The following is a 20122-nucleotide window of genomic DNA, read 5'->3' on the forward strand; positions in this document are numbered from 1 at the left end:
ATCATTTACATATGTTATGGCAGCACATGGGCTTTCTGAAAGTCAAAATAATTTATTAGTAAGGCAAATCACAATCAACATATTACAAAAATGATAACTGCAAACTAATGGGATTTAAAAGATATATTAATAAGTTTTATCCCTATGCAATGAGAGCCAAGGGGGTCCAATGTTCTTTGGGCCACAATGTTCTGCAACACATCTTCTTTTGTGTTCTGCCAAAAAAAAAAAAAAGAAAAAAAAAACTTTGACATGAGAGTGAATAATGACATACCTTGCATTTTGGGTGAGCGTGCCTGTATTACACAATAAAACGTAGAGGTCTTGTTTTAAATCAGTGGAAAAGCAAACACATTTATTTGATTACTGATATGTGGGCTTTTTCTTTCACAAAAGGAGTTACAGTTACAAATAAATAAAAAACCTTTTTTCCAAATTATTCTTATTATTTCTAATCGATAAGATTTGTTTTTAAAATTCTCGAAACCAAGCATATTACTTTAAATGTGTCGACGTTTTAGCCTTTGTTTACATAATTGAAGGTGCCGCCTAAGACCCGCCGCTGTGTTGGATCGTGCCGTTAGAGGGGGGTGCGTTTTTTATTCTTTTTAGCTTAAAAGCTGAAATATCAAAGTATCAAATTTTCCATTTCATATTGTGCAGAGAAAACACCGTTCTCTAACGAATCTAAATATACACCAACCAACAATAAAGCTATGAGAATAGTCACTATAATTTTTGGAAAGTTTCTTCGTATGCCTCCCCTCGTAAAGTCGTTCTAAGTGAATGGTACGGTCCACCCTTCTAGTACTGTTTCTCTTACGGCGGATGGAAGCGTAGAGTTATTCACTACTCCTATAATGAAACGTCTCCGAGACTTGAGGCTTTATTATTATTATTTTTTAAATATCTCTTGGATGTAGGATTTAACTGTTATTGTTTTATTTTCTGAAAAGTAAGATTGGGAGCAAGTAAATGGGAAATCTGTCACTCTGGAGCGTCCTTTGAAGTCTCTCTTCCCGTTTCGTCGTGTAATTGAGAGAGTATTTGTTTGAAAAGCCTCATGTTTTCACCGGGTCAAGAGGAACACTGTACGCCCACCAAAGAGCCCGTAAAGTACGGCGAGCTCGTGGTTTTGGGGTAAGTCCGCACGCGCAGCTATTTTTCCTCGTGTTTGTCCAATATTGACACGACTTTGATTCTATTATGCGCTGTTTCTAAGTTACATTCTTTGACGTGCCTTTAATAATCTCACAAAAGGGCTCTTCAGAAACCCTCAAGCACATTTTTGAGCCTCTGTTTAGTTCATAACTGTGTTTTTGGAGAGTACGGAAATAGTTTGTTTACACACAGCTCCTAAAATCCACGCACTCACGTTACTGCACAAATACAACACGTGCGCTTTCTGTGAGCTTCACGAGCCTCCGAGAAATACATGTATGCACTTATTATTTTTATGCACGAAAAATCTTCTCTAAGCTTGATTATCACTATGATTTAGAAATGTGATGTGCGTTTTACTCCATCATGGGGGGTGGATGGTTTAGCTGTGAACTGGTTTAATCCCGAAGGCTCTTATTTTGGCCTCAGAGATCGGATCTTGATGGGATTTTCTCATTTTTCTGCACGGGAAGTCACAACGAGATGAAGGGCGGTGGAGGAATTCGGAAGCAGCCCACTAAAGTTATTTGTTCCCCCTCCTGTTCTGTGACTGAGCACAGAGACCGTCTCGTTTTCTTGCTCTGCTGGGTTGTAAATCACAGATGTGCCGTGATCTAGAGCAGGGCATTTGTTGGATGTCTTCCTCGTTAGTCAAAAGATGCTCTGTATGTGCTGGTTTGGATGTGTCCGATAAAGGCAATCCAAATGTGCAATAGCTTTACAATCAAAATCATCCCAACTCTGGATCTGAGATATTTCACCTCAAGCATCTCAAATGTGCTATATATACATGATCACAACTTTACAGAAAGTGTTGTGTACAATCTACAGTCATGTGATTTGTGGTTAATACTTATTAGTATAAATGTAAAAATGTCCAGCTTCAGGTTGTTGTTTTTTTGTGTTGTGAAGTCTTCCTTTATTAAACGCAAACATGAGATTAACTTTAACATTGCTAGTAGCATTTCAAGATGAACATTTACTGAACTGAAGCAACTTTGATTTACTTGATTATCCATTATATGTTTTGCCTCCACAAAAGCTACACTGCATTGATTAATAAAACAAAACATTTAAACACATCTTAGGCGAGATATAAAGGGACAAATTGCATCTTTCTGCTCAGTTTGGGCCTCTGAATATAATTGGTGTTTCTCTCTCCTTAAATGATCCCTCCATATTCACAGACTATTGTATAGGAGTGATAAAAACCTTACAAAAAAAATTAATTTATCTATTTCAAAAATATATATATTTTTTCATATGTCAGCCTTTTAAGGGTTAAAACCACAATTAGATGAATTTCATGGGCTCTGAGATATGCATGTTTTTGTTGGAGCTGCTTATCGAAGAGCACAGAAAGCTTTGTTTCAGTCTTCAATTTGTAGCCAACCTGGCTGCAGGCGCCCTGGGTTCCCTCAGGAATTTCCTACGGGTTTTTTTATTTTATTTTTATAATAGCGTAGTGGTTTTGGTGTGAGTAAACTTAAGAAGGTTTGTGGTTAACATTACTCGGAGAGAGTCTCATGTTTTGTTTTGTAACACAAGCGTTTCACATCCTTACTGTGGTTGTCTTCCTTATTTGGCAACTTGCATTTAAAAAGACAACAACCGCAGCTTCTAGATACACACGTAACATTTTCAAAAAGTTTCTTGAAGTAATCATTTTCATAAATTATTATTGTTAAGGTGCTGCAAGAAGTTTCTTATTTAATACACAAAGTCATTTTAAATATGAAAGGGACATGTCAGCTTTGAATGTCAAAAATATTTGCAAGCATATCATCTAGAATTCAGAGATTATAGTTTACAAGTTGTGATGTAACTGGTGTGTCGATTTAAACCCAGGTGATTTCCCCCAGGAAAATGAGCTGAAAAAGACAAATATGACCATAGCTTAGGGGATAAAAATGAATAATAAATCATAATTTCAAACTAAAATCAAGGTTTATCAGTAGAAGTGGTTTGTGTCTCTTATATGTCAAGTGAATAAACATTTATTATACAACTGTGACATGGTTCAAAATTTAGCAGAATGCATGAAATTATGCATGAAATGTTAATGGAATGTTTGATTTATAGAATTTAATAACCTGTATGAGCCAAACAGACCTACTGTAGCATTCCTTGTGTAAAAAAACCTAAAAACAATTCATGGTACCAACTTTCCGCTGCCCTGGTTGCCTGGCATTGGCTGCTGGCACACAGAGAGCCGAGGCTGAAAGAGGGTATTATTGATCTGGGCACAGGCACATCTGAGCCTCCAGTCCTCCTCTCTCTGTTCATTGTTCTCATTAGACTGACTGAGCTTTTTGATAAGACTTTGTGGGACACTACAACCCTCGAAAATGCACCTTTTGTACTGGTGTCTTTCCTCTGTGACTGATAGCTGTGATAGGGAGATGGATCTCGCTGACTCTAAAGTTTCTGCCAACTCGCTGAGATGGCCTTACAATCAAGTGTCATTCAATCTCTGACCTCTGAAAGGAGACGATAAACCTAAAGAATCTCGGATGTAGAGAACTCCCTGATTGGTGTAATTTAAATTCAAAATGGGTTTAACATTATTTATGTAGTTATTTCTCGCATCCAACCTGTTATTGTTTTTCAGATAAATGCATCCTTAACATTGCATGTCAAACTGTGTTTCACTTTTCATACTGACATCATTACACATCATGCTGGTCGAGCCAGAAAGTTAAAGCAGCTGCCTATGAAGGTGCCTTCTAAGGAAACCTGTTTCAGACAGACTTCCAAGGCACTGTGTCTAATGATCTAGAACAATTCAAATGAGCGTTAGTCACGACCAAGCAAGTATTTAAAGTCTTGTTCCCTCTAAAAATGAAGTCATGCATTACTTTAACATTAAGAGCTGGAGCCAATGGGAAGAAGTCTCTGTATTGACAGCATTTAGTCTGAGTCTTGAACACTGTGGTGTGTTTAACTATGAGTAGCTTGACTAAACAATCTATTGGGTTTAATTAAATGTTGAGTGAGTTTAAAATGAGTGTCATTTTATGATGCACGTTTCTCTTTACTATGTGTAAGTGACAGTTATGTTTCCAGATTATACTAAGTTTGCATTCAGCATTAAAAGGAACCTGCACAAGGGAAGTAACTTCATGAGATCTGCACATGATTTTTTTTTTATACACATGAATCCATTACAGTAATTGGCAATCCAGTCAATTTTTGATGGACAAAAATTTTCATGTTCAAGAAGCAGTTTTACTCAGATATATATCATAATTGGGAACAGAGAGGTCTGACTTTTAAATGAACTTTGCCAATTTGAACATTTCCTAATGGAACCCACAAGGGCCTCTTAAGATTTGGTAAAAAAAATAAAATAAAATCTGCCACTTTGCCCTTTCAATTAAAAAGAAAATGGCATGAAATCACTTTGTGAATCCACACTTGTTCTCTATAAAAGTTTCAGACCTCAGTTGATCCTAAAGTGTAGAAAAGAAACCTTGTACCTGGTCCTTGCATGCAGTGTTCTTGTTAAAACCTCAGATGGTCTTTTTGCGTGCGTGTCTGTGTAAAACTTAAGGACAACTTTTGAGTTATTAGTTGTTAATGTGCTGTTAATTGTTTTTGGTGACATGCTGTTATGATTTTAAATTTGTATATCTTGTGGACAGAAACATTCAGATTTGAATACAGTGAGTGAACCCGGAGCATTTAGCTCATAATACACATTAAAGCAATGTTGTTTTAAAGTGAAAGTGTTTTGTAATGTTTTATCACGAGTCTCTTGTGTGGTGATGAGTATGTGTTGGAGATGACGCAGAGCCCCTTCCCTAATACTTGAAGCACATGGCGTGTACTGTCTATAGGGATATTTCAGTGTGGTTTAATAATTGTGCAAAAGCATGTTAATTACAAAGCTCATTTTGAATGATAAGCATTCCAGTTCTGCAGAAACCTGAGTTGCTTTCTGTCTGTGTTGCTCTGCTCATGTGGCAGACTGGGATCTATATAAAGCTGTGAAGCACTATTTCCACTTGATGGAAAATGATATTCTGAAACAAGACTAAAAATCTTCCTCATCTAATGTCATCTAATTTACGCTTTTCTCTTTTTAAAAAGGTACAATGGTTCACTCCCCAATGGAGACAGAGGGCGAAGGAAAAGCCGGTTCGCACTTTACAAAAGAGCCAAAGCCAACGGTGTCAAACCCAGCACTGTACACATCCTTAACACCCCACAAGCCAGCAAGGTAATCTCATATCAGAAACTATAATTGGGAAACCTAATCGTCTGTGAGAATGCTTTTCACTACGTGTGTTGTGTGCTGACTTTTCATTTTATTTTACTTGTTACTGTTATGACTTGAATTTATAGATTTCACAGCCAGAATTCCACTTCACATTACCATTAAAGAGTGACCATATGACGTTTCTAAAAAGAACATTATTTTGTGTATTTGGTGTAAAGCAATGTTTATGCTGTTTAAGGTAAAAAAAAAAAAAAAAAAAAAAACAACAACATTATTTTCCACATACTGTACACCTCTATGCCCTGCTTTTCTGAAACTTGTAGTTGTTTACAAATCTCATCCTTCTGAAAGCTAGGTGTGCTCTGATTGGCCATCTATCCAGTGCTTTGTGATTGGCCTAATGCCTCAAGCATGTGACGGAAATGTTACACCCCTTAACATACTGTGTTGCGTGTCCCGTTCAGAACACAGCAGCAATAAAACCCATTACAAACGAGCCATTTGTTGCATCCAGTAGGGACATAATTACTGATTATAATGACTTGTACTGTGTCTTTACACATTGCGCTGCATACACCTAAAAGCGTGTCTGCATTTTTGACATACGACATACAACAAGCACTACTCTACACGAGCAGTTCTCGCGACCTCTTGCTCTGCACATTTTGTATGTCTCTCTTTGTTAACCTGATTCAGATAATCAGCTTGTTAGAAGTGAGCTCCATGCATGAAATGTCTTCCCATTGACATGGTCCCTACACAGTGTTCATTGCTCCCTACTCCCTGAGCAGGGAAATCTGTTGACGTTTACCTCACTCTGGAACATTTCATTAATGGATTTGCGCAACGTCTTCACACATGGACAAATGTGACATCATACACCTCTGTAAATAAATACACTTCAGTGCACATTCAATGGAGTGTATAAGTTCGCTTCGAACTGGAATCATGGCGGAATATCCTGTGATGTCCACTTTGCAGGGCACTGAAACGACTGAAGCATACGAGAAACATACAAAATGTTCAGAGCAGTGGGGCGCGAGGACTGGAACTGAGAACCGCTGCTCTACACTGCTCAAAACCTGCATTTAAATCATCAGTGCCAAATCCTTTACATATGTAAACATACAGACTGTGAGTCACATTGTCATCTTCTCTACCAGGATCAGCAAACGGTCCTCCATAAAATGTGCTGCATACATCTGAATATTTGTGTTAAACTGTTCTGGAACAGTGTTGTAAATACAACTTTACCACTGATTTCTAGTTGTGTCCTCTTTTGGAAGGCTAAACAAAGTAGTTTCGCTTTCACAATGAAATGGTGTCTCCACAACATGGAGTTGTGAATCAAAGGTTTCACCACCTTTCTTTGCATGAACATTTGGGCAGCGTTATGCAGTTATTCCCATATTGTGACATAGATGTGGGGGTGTGTTTGAACGAGCTGTTTTAGGAGGGTATGGACGAGTCTTAAATTTTATAAAGAATATCTCTTTGGGTTTGAGACTTTAGTCTTTGCAACTTTACAGATCTTCTTTATGCACCAAGAGCTTGTAACACTCCAAAGAGAAAGCAAAACTTTTGGTTTGGAGATCAGAAGATCAGAAATTGGGGTAAACTTGAATGATTTACAGCTCATTGTGGGGATGGGGTTTGGGGGCCCTACCTTCACTCTACATCCCAGTTACCAGCTTTTATGCTGTAATAATATACTATTATAAATAATTTGACATTAATGGCACAACCGAATGCTTTGCCCTTTTGAAGAGATTGCATTTCATTTTATATTTTACAGCTGTGGTGTGTCAACTCAGTTTAGATTGTGGGCCGTGGAGAAAGGCTAACTTAAGGGACTGCTCTTTATTTGTTAAACCATGCAGTTCCCATGCAAGCGCATGAGCAACACATGCTGTTCTAATGCTTGTAAAATCCCGAATCAACTATGCAACGGCAATTCATGGAACTTAAAATTCTTTCACCAGACTTAACTCCACATAGCAGAGAAGTTGTGGAGTATTTTGGTTTCATGCCCAGTTGTAAATTGTGCAATGCAGTGTTTGGTTAAGGAAGATTGCAACCTTTATTTAGTTACTCCACAGCACTGGTTACAATAGCATACCTGACCCCACCTTTCAAACGTCAGCTTGCTACTGGGACATTCTTCAGGGATTTACAGGGTGGTACTAAACGTAATGGGTGGGGTTGAGCTGTAAGAAGTTTACTCTCATACTAATCCCTGCTGACACTCTGCTGTCTCCAGATGTTATTGAAATTCACAGAGACTGTCCTTCCTTCTGATACTTCAGAAGTTTAATGGGTGACATTGTGTTGGAGATCTGTTTGAACACTTTTGAGTAGCCAGGCCACAACTTTCAAGTTTAGCCCACATTTTATCAACTCATTACTTTTATTCGCGTGACTTAACTTTTTGAGAACATGATATTTTATCCATTTGGGTCTCTTTTTTTTGTGGTTGGTGGCTGATGACTTATGATGTAATTTTGCCACTCTTCCAGTCAGCTAAAGACAACCTGCCAACAGCCGTCATTGTCTGAGGAGATCTTTTTTCAATGAGAGCTGCTTCATTACATCGTGTGACTCTCGTTCTGTTCCAAAACCTAGCGAGCTGCCTAACGACACTGCATTTTGACGTTTATCATAGACATGAGGATGTTTTTTAAAAAGCTTTTTCTTTTGTGCAGACTCTAAAAGGGGTGTTTCACACAGAACGCGCCTTGGTGTCTAAAAACACAGCACTCAGGAATGGTTTTTAAAAATGCCTCCTCCACCATTTTTGACATCAAATAAAACCGTTGCCAAGCCTGGTAAAAATAATTGCCAGTCAGTAGAGGAAAGCCTTGGTCTGCCCTCTATTTCAGCATTTCATGTGCAGTCACATGAATACTAAGTATCATAATTTCCACACCAGTGTTAGGGTTCAAACTGATATTATTATTTTCAGTTACAGACTGAAATGGTCACACTATAGAGCCTTGTTTTGTCATTTTAAAAAGAAAGAATGTGATATATTTGTGACATGTTTGTTTTATACAAAGACACAGGCTCCTTAATTAAAGTCCCATGAATGCAAGGAATGTTTTCTTCTCTCCATGAAACTAGCTGGCATGCTGTTTTTTGGGGAGAAGTTTTGTTACTGTTGGCTGCTTATTATCCATCCGCAGTGCCTCGTCAGAGCTGAAAATAGCCTAGCGCATATGTGAATCACGCTGCTCTTTGGGGTCATGGCGCTCAGAGGTGGAAGGCCTTCTGTGGCTCCAGGCGTCAGTCTGAAAGGGTTAACCAAAAAACGACCAGTTCTCCAGCAGTGACACAAGTGCAGCTGCATCATTGTAATGTTAAAGTTGAACAAAGAACAGGCTCTGCGATTACTCACAGCATGCCCCGTGAACTCCTTTCAGATAAAAAAGTGAAGTGAAGTGACATTCAGCCAAGTATGGTGACCCATACTCAGAATTTGTGCTCTGCATTTAACCCATCCGAAATGCACACACACAGAGCAGTGAACACAAACACACACACTGTGAGCACACACCCGGAGCAGTGGGCAGCCATTTATGCTGCGGCGCCCGGGGAGCAGTTGGGGGTTCGATGCCTTGCTCAAGGGCACCTAAGTCGTGGTATTGAAGGTGGAGAGAGAGCTGTTCATGCACTACCCCCACCCACAATTCCGTCCGGCCCGAGACTAGAACACACAACCCTTCGATTGGGAGTCCAACCCTCTAACCATTAGGCCACGACTTCCCCAAAAAAAAAAAAATTTGTGCTCTGCATTTAACCCATCCGAAATGCACACACACAGAGCAGTGAACACACACACACTGTGAGCACACACCCGGAGCAGTGGGCAGCCATTTATGTCGCGGCGCCCGGGGAGCAGTTGGGGGTTCGATGCCTTGCTCAAGGGCACCTAAGTCGTGGTATTGAAGGTGGAGAGAGAACTGTTCATGCACTCCCCCCACCCACAATTCCATCCGGCCCGAGACTAGAACCCACAACCCTTCGATTGGGAGTCCAACCCTCTAACCATTAGGCCACGACTTCCCTTGTGACCTTAATGGGTCACAAAATGTCACTAAACTATTCCAGGAACAATATGTGATTGTTCATGGATGTCTTGGAGGATTTGGCTGAGGTTGGAGTTGTTCCTCTTGCATTGAGGGCTGTCCAGCACTTATAGAGAGTAGAGCTGAATTGGATCCTGTGGTTGCAGTATCTCATCTCATCTCATCATGGTTTACAACACGAGGCCCTGCTTCTCACAGATGGAGCTGCTTCATATACCTTGTTGCCCATCGGGTGCAGCTCCACTAGGCCTATTGTTTGGGGTCTTTTCTGCCCACTGTAAAGTGGGTGGGATATGGGGGGTGGATTTATGGGACCCCCTGTTGTGATCTGGCAGTGAATGTGGAGAGCTGCCCAATGGTTTCACCCTCAAGCCTCTTTGTTACAGTTTGGGCACAAATGCTCTACGAACAATAGCGTCCCAAATTTTAAACTGGGCTGGTCATACCCAACTGTCACAACATAATTGATATAGCTTTGGACTATACCTGTGTGCGATAGATTAAAATGATAAAGTTAACTTTTAAAGTTACTTATAGGATTTTGTTTTTAGTTAAGCTAAAAATAAGGGATTCTGTCTTATTTCAGTTGCTCACTTCTTTTGCACATTTAAGGTCTAATAAATTTGATAAAATATTGTGCACTTTATTCCATTCTGTCTTGATACACTCTCGTGCCCTTTAGTTTTACACACATTCATTAGAAACTGTTTGCGAAATGGTGTTCATAAATTTATAGAACAAAGAAAATAACCATAAGTTATGCACTGGGGAAAGGATCTCTCGAGCATTAAATGGCGTAAGCACTAGAGGTCAACCGTCATATAGGCACGATAGTCGATTGCCAGAACTAATCAGCAAAAATCCATGCTTTGTAGTCTTTCTGTGTTGTGTCCATTGCTGGAATGGCTGAGAAGCTGTGCTGCCATTATACAGGTGCTTCTCAATAAATCAGAATGTCGAGGAAAACTTAATTTAGGTAATTCAACTCAAATTGTGAAACTCATGTATTAAATTCAATGCACACAGACTGAAGTAGTTTAAGTCTTTGGTTCTTTTAATTGTGATGATTTTGGTACACATTTAACAAAAGAGCCAACGATCCAACACCAATCCACGATCTCAACAAATTAGAATATGATGACATGCCAATTAGATAATCAACTCAAAACATCTTTAAAGGTTTCTGAGCCTTCAAAATGGTCTCTGACAATCATTGACACCCTTCACAAGGAGTGTAAGTCACAAAAATTCATTGCCAATAAGCTGGCTGTTCACAGAGTGCTGTTTCCAAGCATGTTAACAGAATGTTGATTGGAACGAAAAGAAGCTCATAGCCAAATTTGCTTGAAGTCCAGTGTTAAGCTTCCACAGTCTGTGATTGATTTGGGGTGTAATGTCATCTGCTGGTGTTGGTCCATTTGTGTTTTTTGAAAACCAAAGTCACTGCGCCCGTTTACCAAGAAATATTTGAGCACTTCATACTTCTTTCTGCTGACCAGCTTTTTGAAGATGCTGATTTCATTTTCCAGCGGGATTTGGCACCTGTCCACACTGCCAAAAGCACCAAAAGTTGGTTAAATGATGTTGTTTGTGTGCTTGACTGGCCAGCAAACTCACCAGACCTGAACCCCAGAGAGAATCTATGGGCTATCGTCAAGAGGAAGATGAGAAACAAGAGACCAAAAAATGCAGATGAGCTGAAGGCCACTGTCAATGAAACCTTCTTCCAGACCACCTCAGCAGTGCCACAAACTGATCAACTCCATGCCACGCCGAATTGAGGCAGTAAATAAAGCAAAAGGAGCCCCTACCAAGCATTGAGTACATGTACAGTAAATGAACATAAGGCCAACAATTCACAAAATGTTTTTTTAAATTTTTTATTATCGTTTTATGAAGTATTCTAATTTGTTGAGATAGTGAAAATGCTGAGAGGACGCGAACATTAGCAGCAACTCAAGCTGTTAAAACAATGTGACCAAGACACGCTAATCTGCCCCAAATGCTAAATGTCACTATTGTTAACATCTATTTGCATTAGTTTATGTCCAGCTGGTCACTTTAATGCATTTGTTAGCAGTGAAGAGAAAGCAAACTGATATGTTGATTTAGCCGAAATAAATCCTGCCGCCATTCGCAGTTTTATATTAAATTACATAAAATTTGTCCCAGATCAATGTTACTGAATATGATGACATCACCCTAGTCTTTAAAATTGTGTGTTGAGCATTTTTCAGTGAAACTTTGTCTTTCTGTGCCTCTGATAAAGAATGCTTCATTTATAGAGAGCTGTAGTATACATCATGCTTTTTCTTTCTATATTGCTTTTTTAAACGACGAAACTTCAAACTCATCTACGCCACTTTTTGATCATTCTTGAAGTGAATTTTTGTCAGTTTGCTGGTTAAACTGTTTTCGACTGCCGTCTGAACTGAACGCGACACGTCCGGTGTGTCACCCCTGATACCTGCTGTCTCAGACACTGCACGGTGTGCGACAAGTGCTCTAGAATAAAGCAATTCAAGTGTGAAAACATGCATACAATATCCATATGTTTTCAATTTCAATGCTATGGCCTTTGTGTAGATGTTTAAGATGGCCATTTAGTTAGTGTTAATTTCAACATCAACTTGTATATTTAAAAATTTTGAAGTTGCTTCTGTTAACATAAGTTAACAAACTAACTTTAATGATCAATATATAATTAATATTAAATATTTAACATCTTTGGTCATAAAGATAAATGCAAGACTGCACTCACACACACACAAAAAAAGGCACTTTTGTAAAATAATAAAACAAACATGATGTGCTTTCTGCGGTCTTGGTCTCTCTAAGTTGAGTACAAAACTCTGTATGTCTTTGCCTTACAGACATTAAAAATATATCTTTAGAGAGTGAAATCTCTCCTTTCAAATGAACAAATTCAGATGGAAAACAAATATTCTCACATTATGTAATCGCTATGAAACATCCACTCGGGAATGGTGAGTTGTGTTGCTGAGATCATCTCTTAAACCGAAAACAAAGAAAGCCCGAGTTTATCAAATAATTAAAATGTTAATGCAGCCTCCTTCCTGTTTCTCCCTGAATCATTCATAATCATTACTTCTGCCTGTGTGCTTTATGCGTGTGTTTGAGCCCTTATTAGGCTATGTAGGCAATTAAAGGCTCATTATAATGATTTAAATGGTTTATTAATAAACGTGTGATTATTCAACTAATCCTTAAAATGAACGACTACTAGTCGGCCAGAAAAATTCTTAGTCGAGGGCAGCCCTAGTAAAATCCACTCTCTGTCGATCTTTAGTAAGCAATCTGTCAGCACCAGCCTACATTAAATCTGCTGCTTCAAAGAGGCTCAAATAGCGTTCCCGTGCAGGGGACAACTTGGGACATGCAGTTATTTATATATTATTTTGCATGTTTTTATGTGCAACTTTTTGTCGTGGAGGTGATGTTACTGACAAAGGTTCTTTATGCCACAGTGCCATTTGTTTTATTTACACGTTTTAAAGCATGTAAAAGGATACACTGGGACTTCTAAACATTTTTGTATGACTCAAACTGACACAGAGGGCCAGAAAGAACTGAATTTATGGAAATGATTCAAACACTATTCTGATACTTGAGAGTGAGAATCGAACTGTACGAATGGCATGTTTTTAGAAAAGTTGTGTGGTAAAAATAAAGAACATCTTTAAATGATTCCAATATTCATATTAGTGTTCAAAATGAATTTTGATTTGGAGTTCTTCGTATATATTGGATTGTCCTATAACAGACTCACCCAGCAGCACTATTTAGTCTGGGTTATTACAGGACATTGGTTGGGCGTGAAATTTTGGCTTTCCGTTTGCATATGTGAACTGCTTGTGACCTCCGGTGTTATTGAGAATGGTGTTATGTGCATGTGTATTCACACAGTCCTGAGGTGAACACTGAGTGTTTAACCCCATAATGCATTGGGCTGTGGTGGTGGTGGTGGTGGTGTTGTACAGATACAAACCACCTTCCTCTCTTGGCTGTGTTTTTCCATTGTTGCACACTAGTGTAGTTACCATGACCCAGTTTCCACTCCCTCATGAGCACACGTGATAGAGATGTGGGTAATTTGGAAATCACAGATTAGAGGAGAGAAAGGGTGAACTGGGAAGCGAGAAGTAAGCATGATGGGAATTTGGCTGCTTTTAAACAATGCAATGTTGTGGTTTTGTCTCAAGCCACCAGAATAATGTCCACACACAATGCTCTTTGAAATGAGCTCAATTCAGATCATGCATGCCTATCTGTAACCGCTAATTTACTTACTTCATTGAGTAGAAATTATATAGAATAGTCTTCAAACCATTCTACAATTTTTTTTTTTAAAGTCATATCTTTTCCTCTACTTACACGCTTGACCTAAATCATGACTTATTTATAACAAGCCGCGTATGACAGCTGTCTGAGTAATGAATGTTTGATGGGGTGTGTTTCACATAGACAAATGCACATTTGTTACAGTGGCATTTTAGTTTTGGACAAACTTATACACGCACACAAAGGTCTGAGTTATGAGTAGTGCTGCTTTCTAAACTTTTCACTCTTACGGGTTTAGTAGGGTGAAGGGCAATTGGTGGTTGCTTGTTTTTCCTCATTACCTTTGCAGTCACTTCTTCAGCAGCCCAATGTAAATGGGTCAAGTTCAAAAGTTAAACTGTGCATTGAGTTCTTGTCACGCCTGCTAAACGCTTGTCAAAATGTGCATTTCTTATGCATTAAGCTTAATTGATTATTAATTGAGCAAATTAGCTGTATAACTAATAAGTAAAGGATCCATCAGTTTACTTGGGGCATGAGGCTAAAATAATACTTTTAACTTTTTCTGACCCATTATTATTTATTTTTTAATCAGACACAATGAAAGAGACACACAAATCTTATAGACATAGCAACAGCATAAAGACCACAGTAAAAGCTGTAGATACTACATGGCAACATCCTGGAATTGTGGCGGCATGTTTTTCACAGTGTTTTTTTCAGAAAGTGTAAAAATCTTGTAATGTCTTTTAAAAAAGCAAAGCCTCTCTGCGTGCCACTGTAGCAGGACATCCTCCCTGACAGATGCTTCTGTTGTGTTGTGACAGGCGGTGAACTGTAAGGGCCAGCACAGCATCTCCTACACACTGTCCAGAAACCAGACGGTGGTGGTGGAGTACAGCCACGACAAAGACACAGACATGTTCCAGGTACTGTTTCACAAAACAAGAAACTCTTTGAAATCTGTTCTCCACTGTTACTTTGAGCATAACTTCAGTGCAAAGGCACATCTCTTTCTGTCTAACTTTTATGTTTGCAATACTCTGAGGTCTGATCTTCAGCATGGCTAATCAAGATCTGTGATTGTTAGGGTTGGGTACTGAAACCCGGTACCAATATGACACCGGTACTTATGGAATATACTTAATCTAATTATACGTACTTTATACAAAGACTAAGACTTTTGCACAGTAGTGTTATGCAGACTGTTGTCAGACTGCTTGTCCATTCAACAATCTCACTAGATTATTATTACAATTAATGGCAAAATGAATGTTTGGAAATGTTAACTCATATTTCCTACTCACTTAAACAAAATATATAAATAACTGGCTTAAAACCCTTTTTTGGGGTGAAAATACTAATGTGCCTAAGACTGTACTTTACAAATGACATTGCTGCTACTTTATAAAGAACGATCATACAGTAATTCACAGAACTGATTAAAGACAGGGACAGACAGCACTCATCTTAACTAAATATCATTGAGATTGACAGAGATACAGTAGAAACATTATGTGTGGTTTTGTATTAAATAATGACCCAGATCATGAAAAACTTTTATTAGCTTTAGAGTAAGGGAAGCTTGGGAAATGAGAGCATCCACGGAGCATGTGAATGCTATGGATTTATTAAATCTTTTTAATGTTCTTTAATGTTATCCTCTTTAGGCTTTATTTAGTTATTTATTTATATATTTATTTTTATAGAAGTATCGATTTAGGCACCGGTACCCTTTTAAAATGTATCAAAATGGCACTGGTATCAAATAAAACCCAATGGATACCCAACCGTATGTGATTGTCTGGTTTGCTCGTGAGAGAGAGTCATATGGATTGTAGCAAATGGGAAGAAAAGCAAAAACAGGAACCAGCAGCAACCCACAGGGACAAAACAGAAACACTCTATAAAAAGGAAATAAAGTGGAGACTGTTGCATCTTTATTTCAGTACAACTATTTATAAACAGGATTTAGTGCAATGAGCACCTCTCTATTCTTGGGAACTTCCACCCCTCTTTTAAAACCAAAATAGGCTCTTCAAACAAGTCCCGGCACATGCATGACTGTTTTTTGTCCTGTTTACTACTGAGACAAAACAGTGTAGGGACTGCTCTATGTAATGTCCCCATTTAGATAGCTAAGTAAGTGTGTGTGTGTGTGTAGTTTCAGAGTATTCATTTCAATAATAAGAATAATTTTCTCCTAAAATTCTTTCTGTCATGACCTGAAATATAACTCAGATAGTTGCTAGAAATGAGCATTAGTTGTAAGTTATATCTGATATATCTTCTTTTTTTTTTGTACGTCAGATTGGACGATCAACGGAGGGCCCTATTGACTTTGTGGTGACTGACACGGTGTCAGGCGGAGGGGAGGGTGAGGACACACCCATCACTCAAAGCACCATCTCCCGCTTCGCCTGCCGGGTGGTGTGTGAGCGTAACCCGCCCTACACCGCGCGCATCTACGCTGCAGGCTTCGATACATCCAAGAATATATTTCTGGGAGTAAGTGTGTTTTCTCGCCTGATCTTGAAATGGAATTGTCTGTGGGATACATTTCTCATCTTAGTAACTTTATTAATACATATACACACACACATATTTGTGTATGTGCTGTGTTGGGGAGTATCCACTTCTGCTGATGCACTGGAACTGATCTAAACTTACCTGGTAAATATAGGTGTGTCCGGCGAACTGGAATGAGTCACCCATGTGTAACTAAAAAGAGTGCAGTGCATTCATTTTTGTTTATGTATACTAATCAAGTGTCTCTGTAGGAGAAAGCAGCCAAATGGAAGAATCCAGATGGTCACATGGACGGCCTGACGACCAATGGTGTGCTAGTCATGCACCCGAGGGGCGGGTTCACACAGGAGTCCAAGCCTGGCGTGTGGAGGGAGATATCGGTGTGTGGAGATGTTTACACACTGAGAGAAACACGATCCGCTCAAACTCGGGGCAAACTGGTTAGTATGTCTACTGCATCTGCTCGCTTTAGTTCACAGAGGAGCCAACCATCAATACACACAATTACTCTGACAATTGTGGTTATAAATTCAAGCTCAGATTTACACAATTGCAGAAATCATCGAGACTTGGTTATCTGGTAAGGATGACCCCTAAATCGTGCATTGGACACTCTAGATTACTCATGTGCTCTAGATTAAGTTGTTGATTTTAAGCACCTATGGATATTGTCTTACTCAGATCATGTTTGTTTCAATATGTTCAGTTTGCAAAGTGAAGCAGAAAGGAAGTAAACCAGTTAGAGGCAGTATGTTTGAGTCTTCGAACCTCTAGCTCCTCCTGGAGGACAAATATGGTTTTGCACTCTTGCATTGTTACCACACTGCATCAACTCTTTTGCTAATAATAATAAACACACTGTTAAAAGTAAATACTTGAGGCATAGATTAAACCTCATGGATATGTGTCAGTATACAAAAGTTTACAGTATCGGAAATCGAAAAGCAGTATCCATCCATCGATTAATCCATCAAACTCATTGAGAAATGTAACAACGTTCCACTAATTTGCTCTGCATGTTTAAGAGTATAAAACTGTCTGTGAGTGTGAGTGTGAGCCCTGGGATGGACTGGCCATTTGTCCAAGGTGTTTCCCTGCCTAAGGCCTGAGATCCTGGGATAGGCTCCAGTTTCCCTGTAACCCAACATGGGACATATGTTTTGAAAAAGGATGTATTGAATGCATTGCTCAGATGCTTGTTTTATTCTCAGGTGGAGAGTGAGAGTAACGTGCTCCAGGACGGCTCTCTGGTTGATCTGTGCGGAGCCACGTTACTCTGGCGCACAGCCGACGGTCTTTTCCACACCCCCACTCAGAAGCACCTGGAGGCGTTGCGCCAGGAGCTGAACGCAGCCCGGCCTCAGTGCCCCGTGGGCCTCAACACCCTGGCCTTTCCCAGCATGCAACGCTGCAGCCGTGCCCTGGCCAGTGGCCCCACCCAGGAGGACAAGCAGCCCTGGGTCTACCTCGCCTGTGGCCACGTTCACGGCTACCACGACTGGGGCCACCGTTCTGAACGCGACCCCAATGCTCATAGAGAGTGTCCCATGTGCAGAACCGTGGGCCCCTACGTGCCACTCTGGCTCGGATGCGAACCAGCCTTTTACGTCGATACCGGCGCACCAACGTACGCCTTTGTGCCTTGCGGCCACGTGTGCTCTGAAAAGTCAGCCCGCTATTGGGCGGAGATTCCTTTACCGCACGGCACCCACGCTTTCCACGCCGCCTGCCCCTTCTGCGCTACCCAACTCAATCTGACCCAAAAGTGGGCGAAGCTCATTTTTCAGGGGCCTATAGACTGAGAGTGTAGAGGAGGTGGATGGTGGGTCATTGCCTAATCGAAGTGAAGTCCACTATGCTGAAGGACAGTTCGTAGAAGGTGTGACTGCAAGCTGTGAAACTGCTCTTGAAACACTTATCCTGGAGAGCAGGTTCGTGCTCATGACTTTGACTGTGATCGTTGGCGAATGACAGGCGTCCGTCATGATTTCCTTACTTTTGTCTAAGTTCACACCAGCATGAGCACATCACTCAGGAGATTTAATATATTTCTACACCTGGCTTTAGACTCGAGATGCTTCTTTCTTGGTGATCAAGCCTTCCTGTGGAGTTTTGTTGCTTTAATAATCCTTCCGGTGATTTCCAAAGAGCTTGACCGTATGGTCCTAGCGTGTCGAGTTGGAACTAAACCGTGCAGGATGGTCCGAGCCCCAGGATCTGGACTTAACCTCCATTATTTTAAGTAGTTCAGTGTGTGCGCAGGATCCTAAACTCCACTGAGGGCTTCTACGAGGATCCACTTGTTGGAGCACTGATTTGGGAACTGCAATACTAAAATGGTTGTTTCCAAAGAATTAAAAAAATGATGATTCTGTTGAATTTTATAACATGTAGAGCTACCCCCATAGCATTGACGGGAATAATAACCAGCCGCAGCAGAAGCTTCGTTTTCAAATGGACGGTGCGTTATGGGATTACAGTGATTTGTGATTTTAGCCTAGTTCTCTGTTCATAAAAGTATTCGGAAATTAACACGTGCTGTTTTTGTGTCTAAAAGGTTCAAGATTTGAAGTTTTGATGTAAAGGTGTTTTTATTCATACTGGGGTAACCAGTAAGGAGACTAACAACGGATTTTGCCAAATATTTCTGGAACTGGCTTTAGAGTTCGTAACTAAAGTGGTGGTTCTTTGTGTTTTTTTTTTTTTGTATTATCTTAAAAACTGTGTCCCAAATATTTTGGTACTTAATCAAAGTAGATTCTGCAGTCATCATCTAGACACATGTAGAAAATAATGAGAAGGAAAACGACGATGGTGGAGGTTTATGGCGTAGAGGAGCTGTGAAGCAGTGATCGCTTGGTAACAATTTCTCATTGGTCAAAATTCTTCCTATTTCAACTGTTTTATAAGCTTGTTATGAGATTAAAATGACTTTTATTCCACTATTTTCCTAAATTTTATACAGAGATGGTTTCTAATGTCTAAAGAAATTTTTACAGGGAAGTGAAGATGATATTTTAGTCAAAATGAAGGGGTATTTTTATAAACACTTGCAATCTACAGAGCCTTTTACTCACTGAAAAGTATTTTGCTACACAATAGCCCATGTACAATTCGTTTTAAAACAGATACTAATATATTTATTCAAATATGTATTTTAGGTGTCGGTATGAATGTCTCAGCCTGAACAACCAGAAATGGTCATCTCTCATTTATAAGTTCATGCTGCGTCTGGAGACTTGTGAACAGTCAGTAGTCATGTGTCTTTTATTGACGCTCAAGCCTCTGATGCATCTTCTGATTATGCTTGTGTTTGCAAAATAACCCTGTGTTCCTCTTACACTCCATGCTGAAGTCAGACCCAATATGAAATGTAAAGCTGTCAAATGTCAGATTGGATTTGAATGTTCTGTTTTCTTTTTACTATTTCACAAGTAGTAGCCTACTTGTGGTGTAAACCCCTTGTGTGGTTATACATGCATTAGAGGATATAGTGTTTTCTTGAAACATAACATATCATTGTGACATTTTTACACCAAAAGCAAAATTAAATGGATGGGGAGTATACTTCCTAAAGCAAAGCTACTGTTTTTTAACAATGATGGCACTTCCATGCGGAGTAAACTAAAATAAGGCCAAACTTTTTTTTTTTTTAATGCCAAAAAGTGCTTCTTTGTATGTAGTCATGTTAAATTCCAGGGAGTAGAATACATGTCTAAACCATTGTATGTTTCAGTTGTTCAAAATTAGGCACAATAAACATTACACTACAGAGCTTTAGTGTTTTAATTGCTGCTTTGCAACACCAATACAACAGTGTCAA

At 39.5% G+C, this 20122-nt stretch overlaps 1 protein-coding gene across 1 annotated transcript; it reads left to right on the top strand.

Annotated features, from left to right (window-relative positions):
- Positions 1-807: 807 nt before the first annotated feature.
- On the top strand, positions 808-19889 carry LOC113060561 (E3 ubiquitin-protein ligase pellino homolog 2). The gene is made up of 6 exons (XM_026229580.1): positions 808-1140; positions 5254-5383; positions 14598-14699; positions 16081-16278; positions 16551-16739; positions 17511-19889. The coding sequence occupies exons 1-6, from the start codon at positions 1064-1066 to the stop codon at positions 18099-18101; spliced, it is 1287 nt and encodes a 428-aa protein (XP_026085365.1). The 5' UTR covers positions 808-1063; the 3' UTR covers positions 18102-19889.
- Positions 19890-20122: the final 233 nt, after the last annotated feature.

Source organism: Carassius auratus, chromosome 42 (assembly GCF_003368295.1).
Source record: "Carassius auratus strain Wakin chromosome 42, ASM336829v1, whole genome shotgun sequence".
Classification (NCBI taxonomy): Eukaryota; Metazoa; Chordata; class Actinopteri; order Cypriniformes; family Cyprinidae; genus Carassius; species Carassius auratus.

Coding starts and splice junctions, on each gene's coding strand:
- LOC113060561 (XM_026229580.1), top strand. CDS start 1,064: ATGTTTTCACCGGGTCAAGAGGAACACTGTACGCCCACCAAAGAGCCC. Junction 1,141..5,253: donor GGCGAGCTCGTGGTTTTGGG/GTAAGTCCGCAC, acceptor CTTTTTAAAAAG/GTACAATGGTTCACTCCCCA. Junction 16,740..17,510: donor CTCAAACTCGGGGCAAACTG/GTTAGTATGTCT, acceptor TTTTATTCTCAG/GTGGAGAGTGAGAGTAACGT.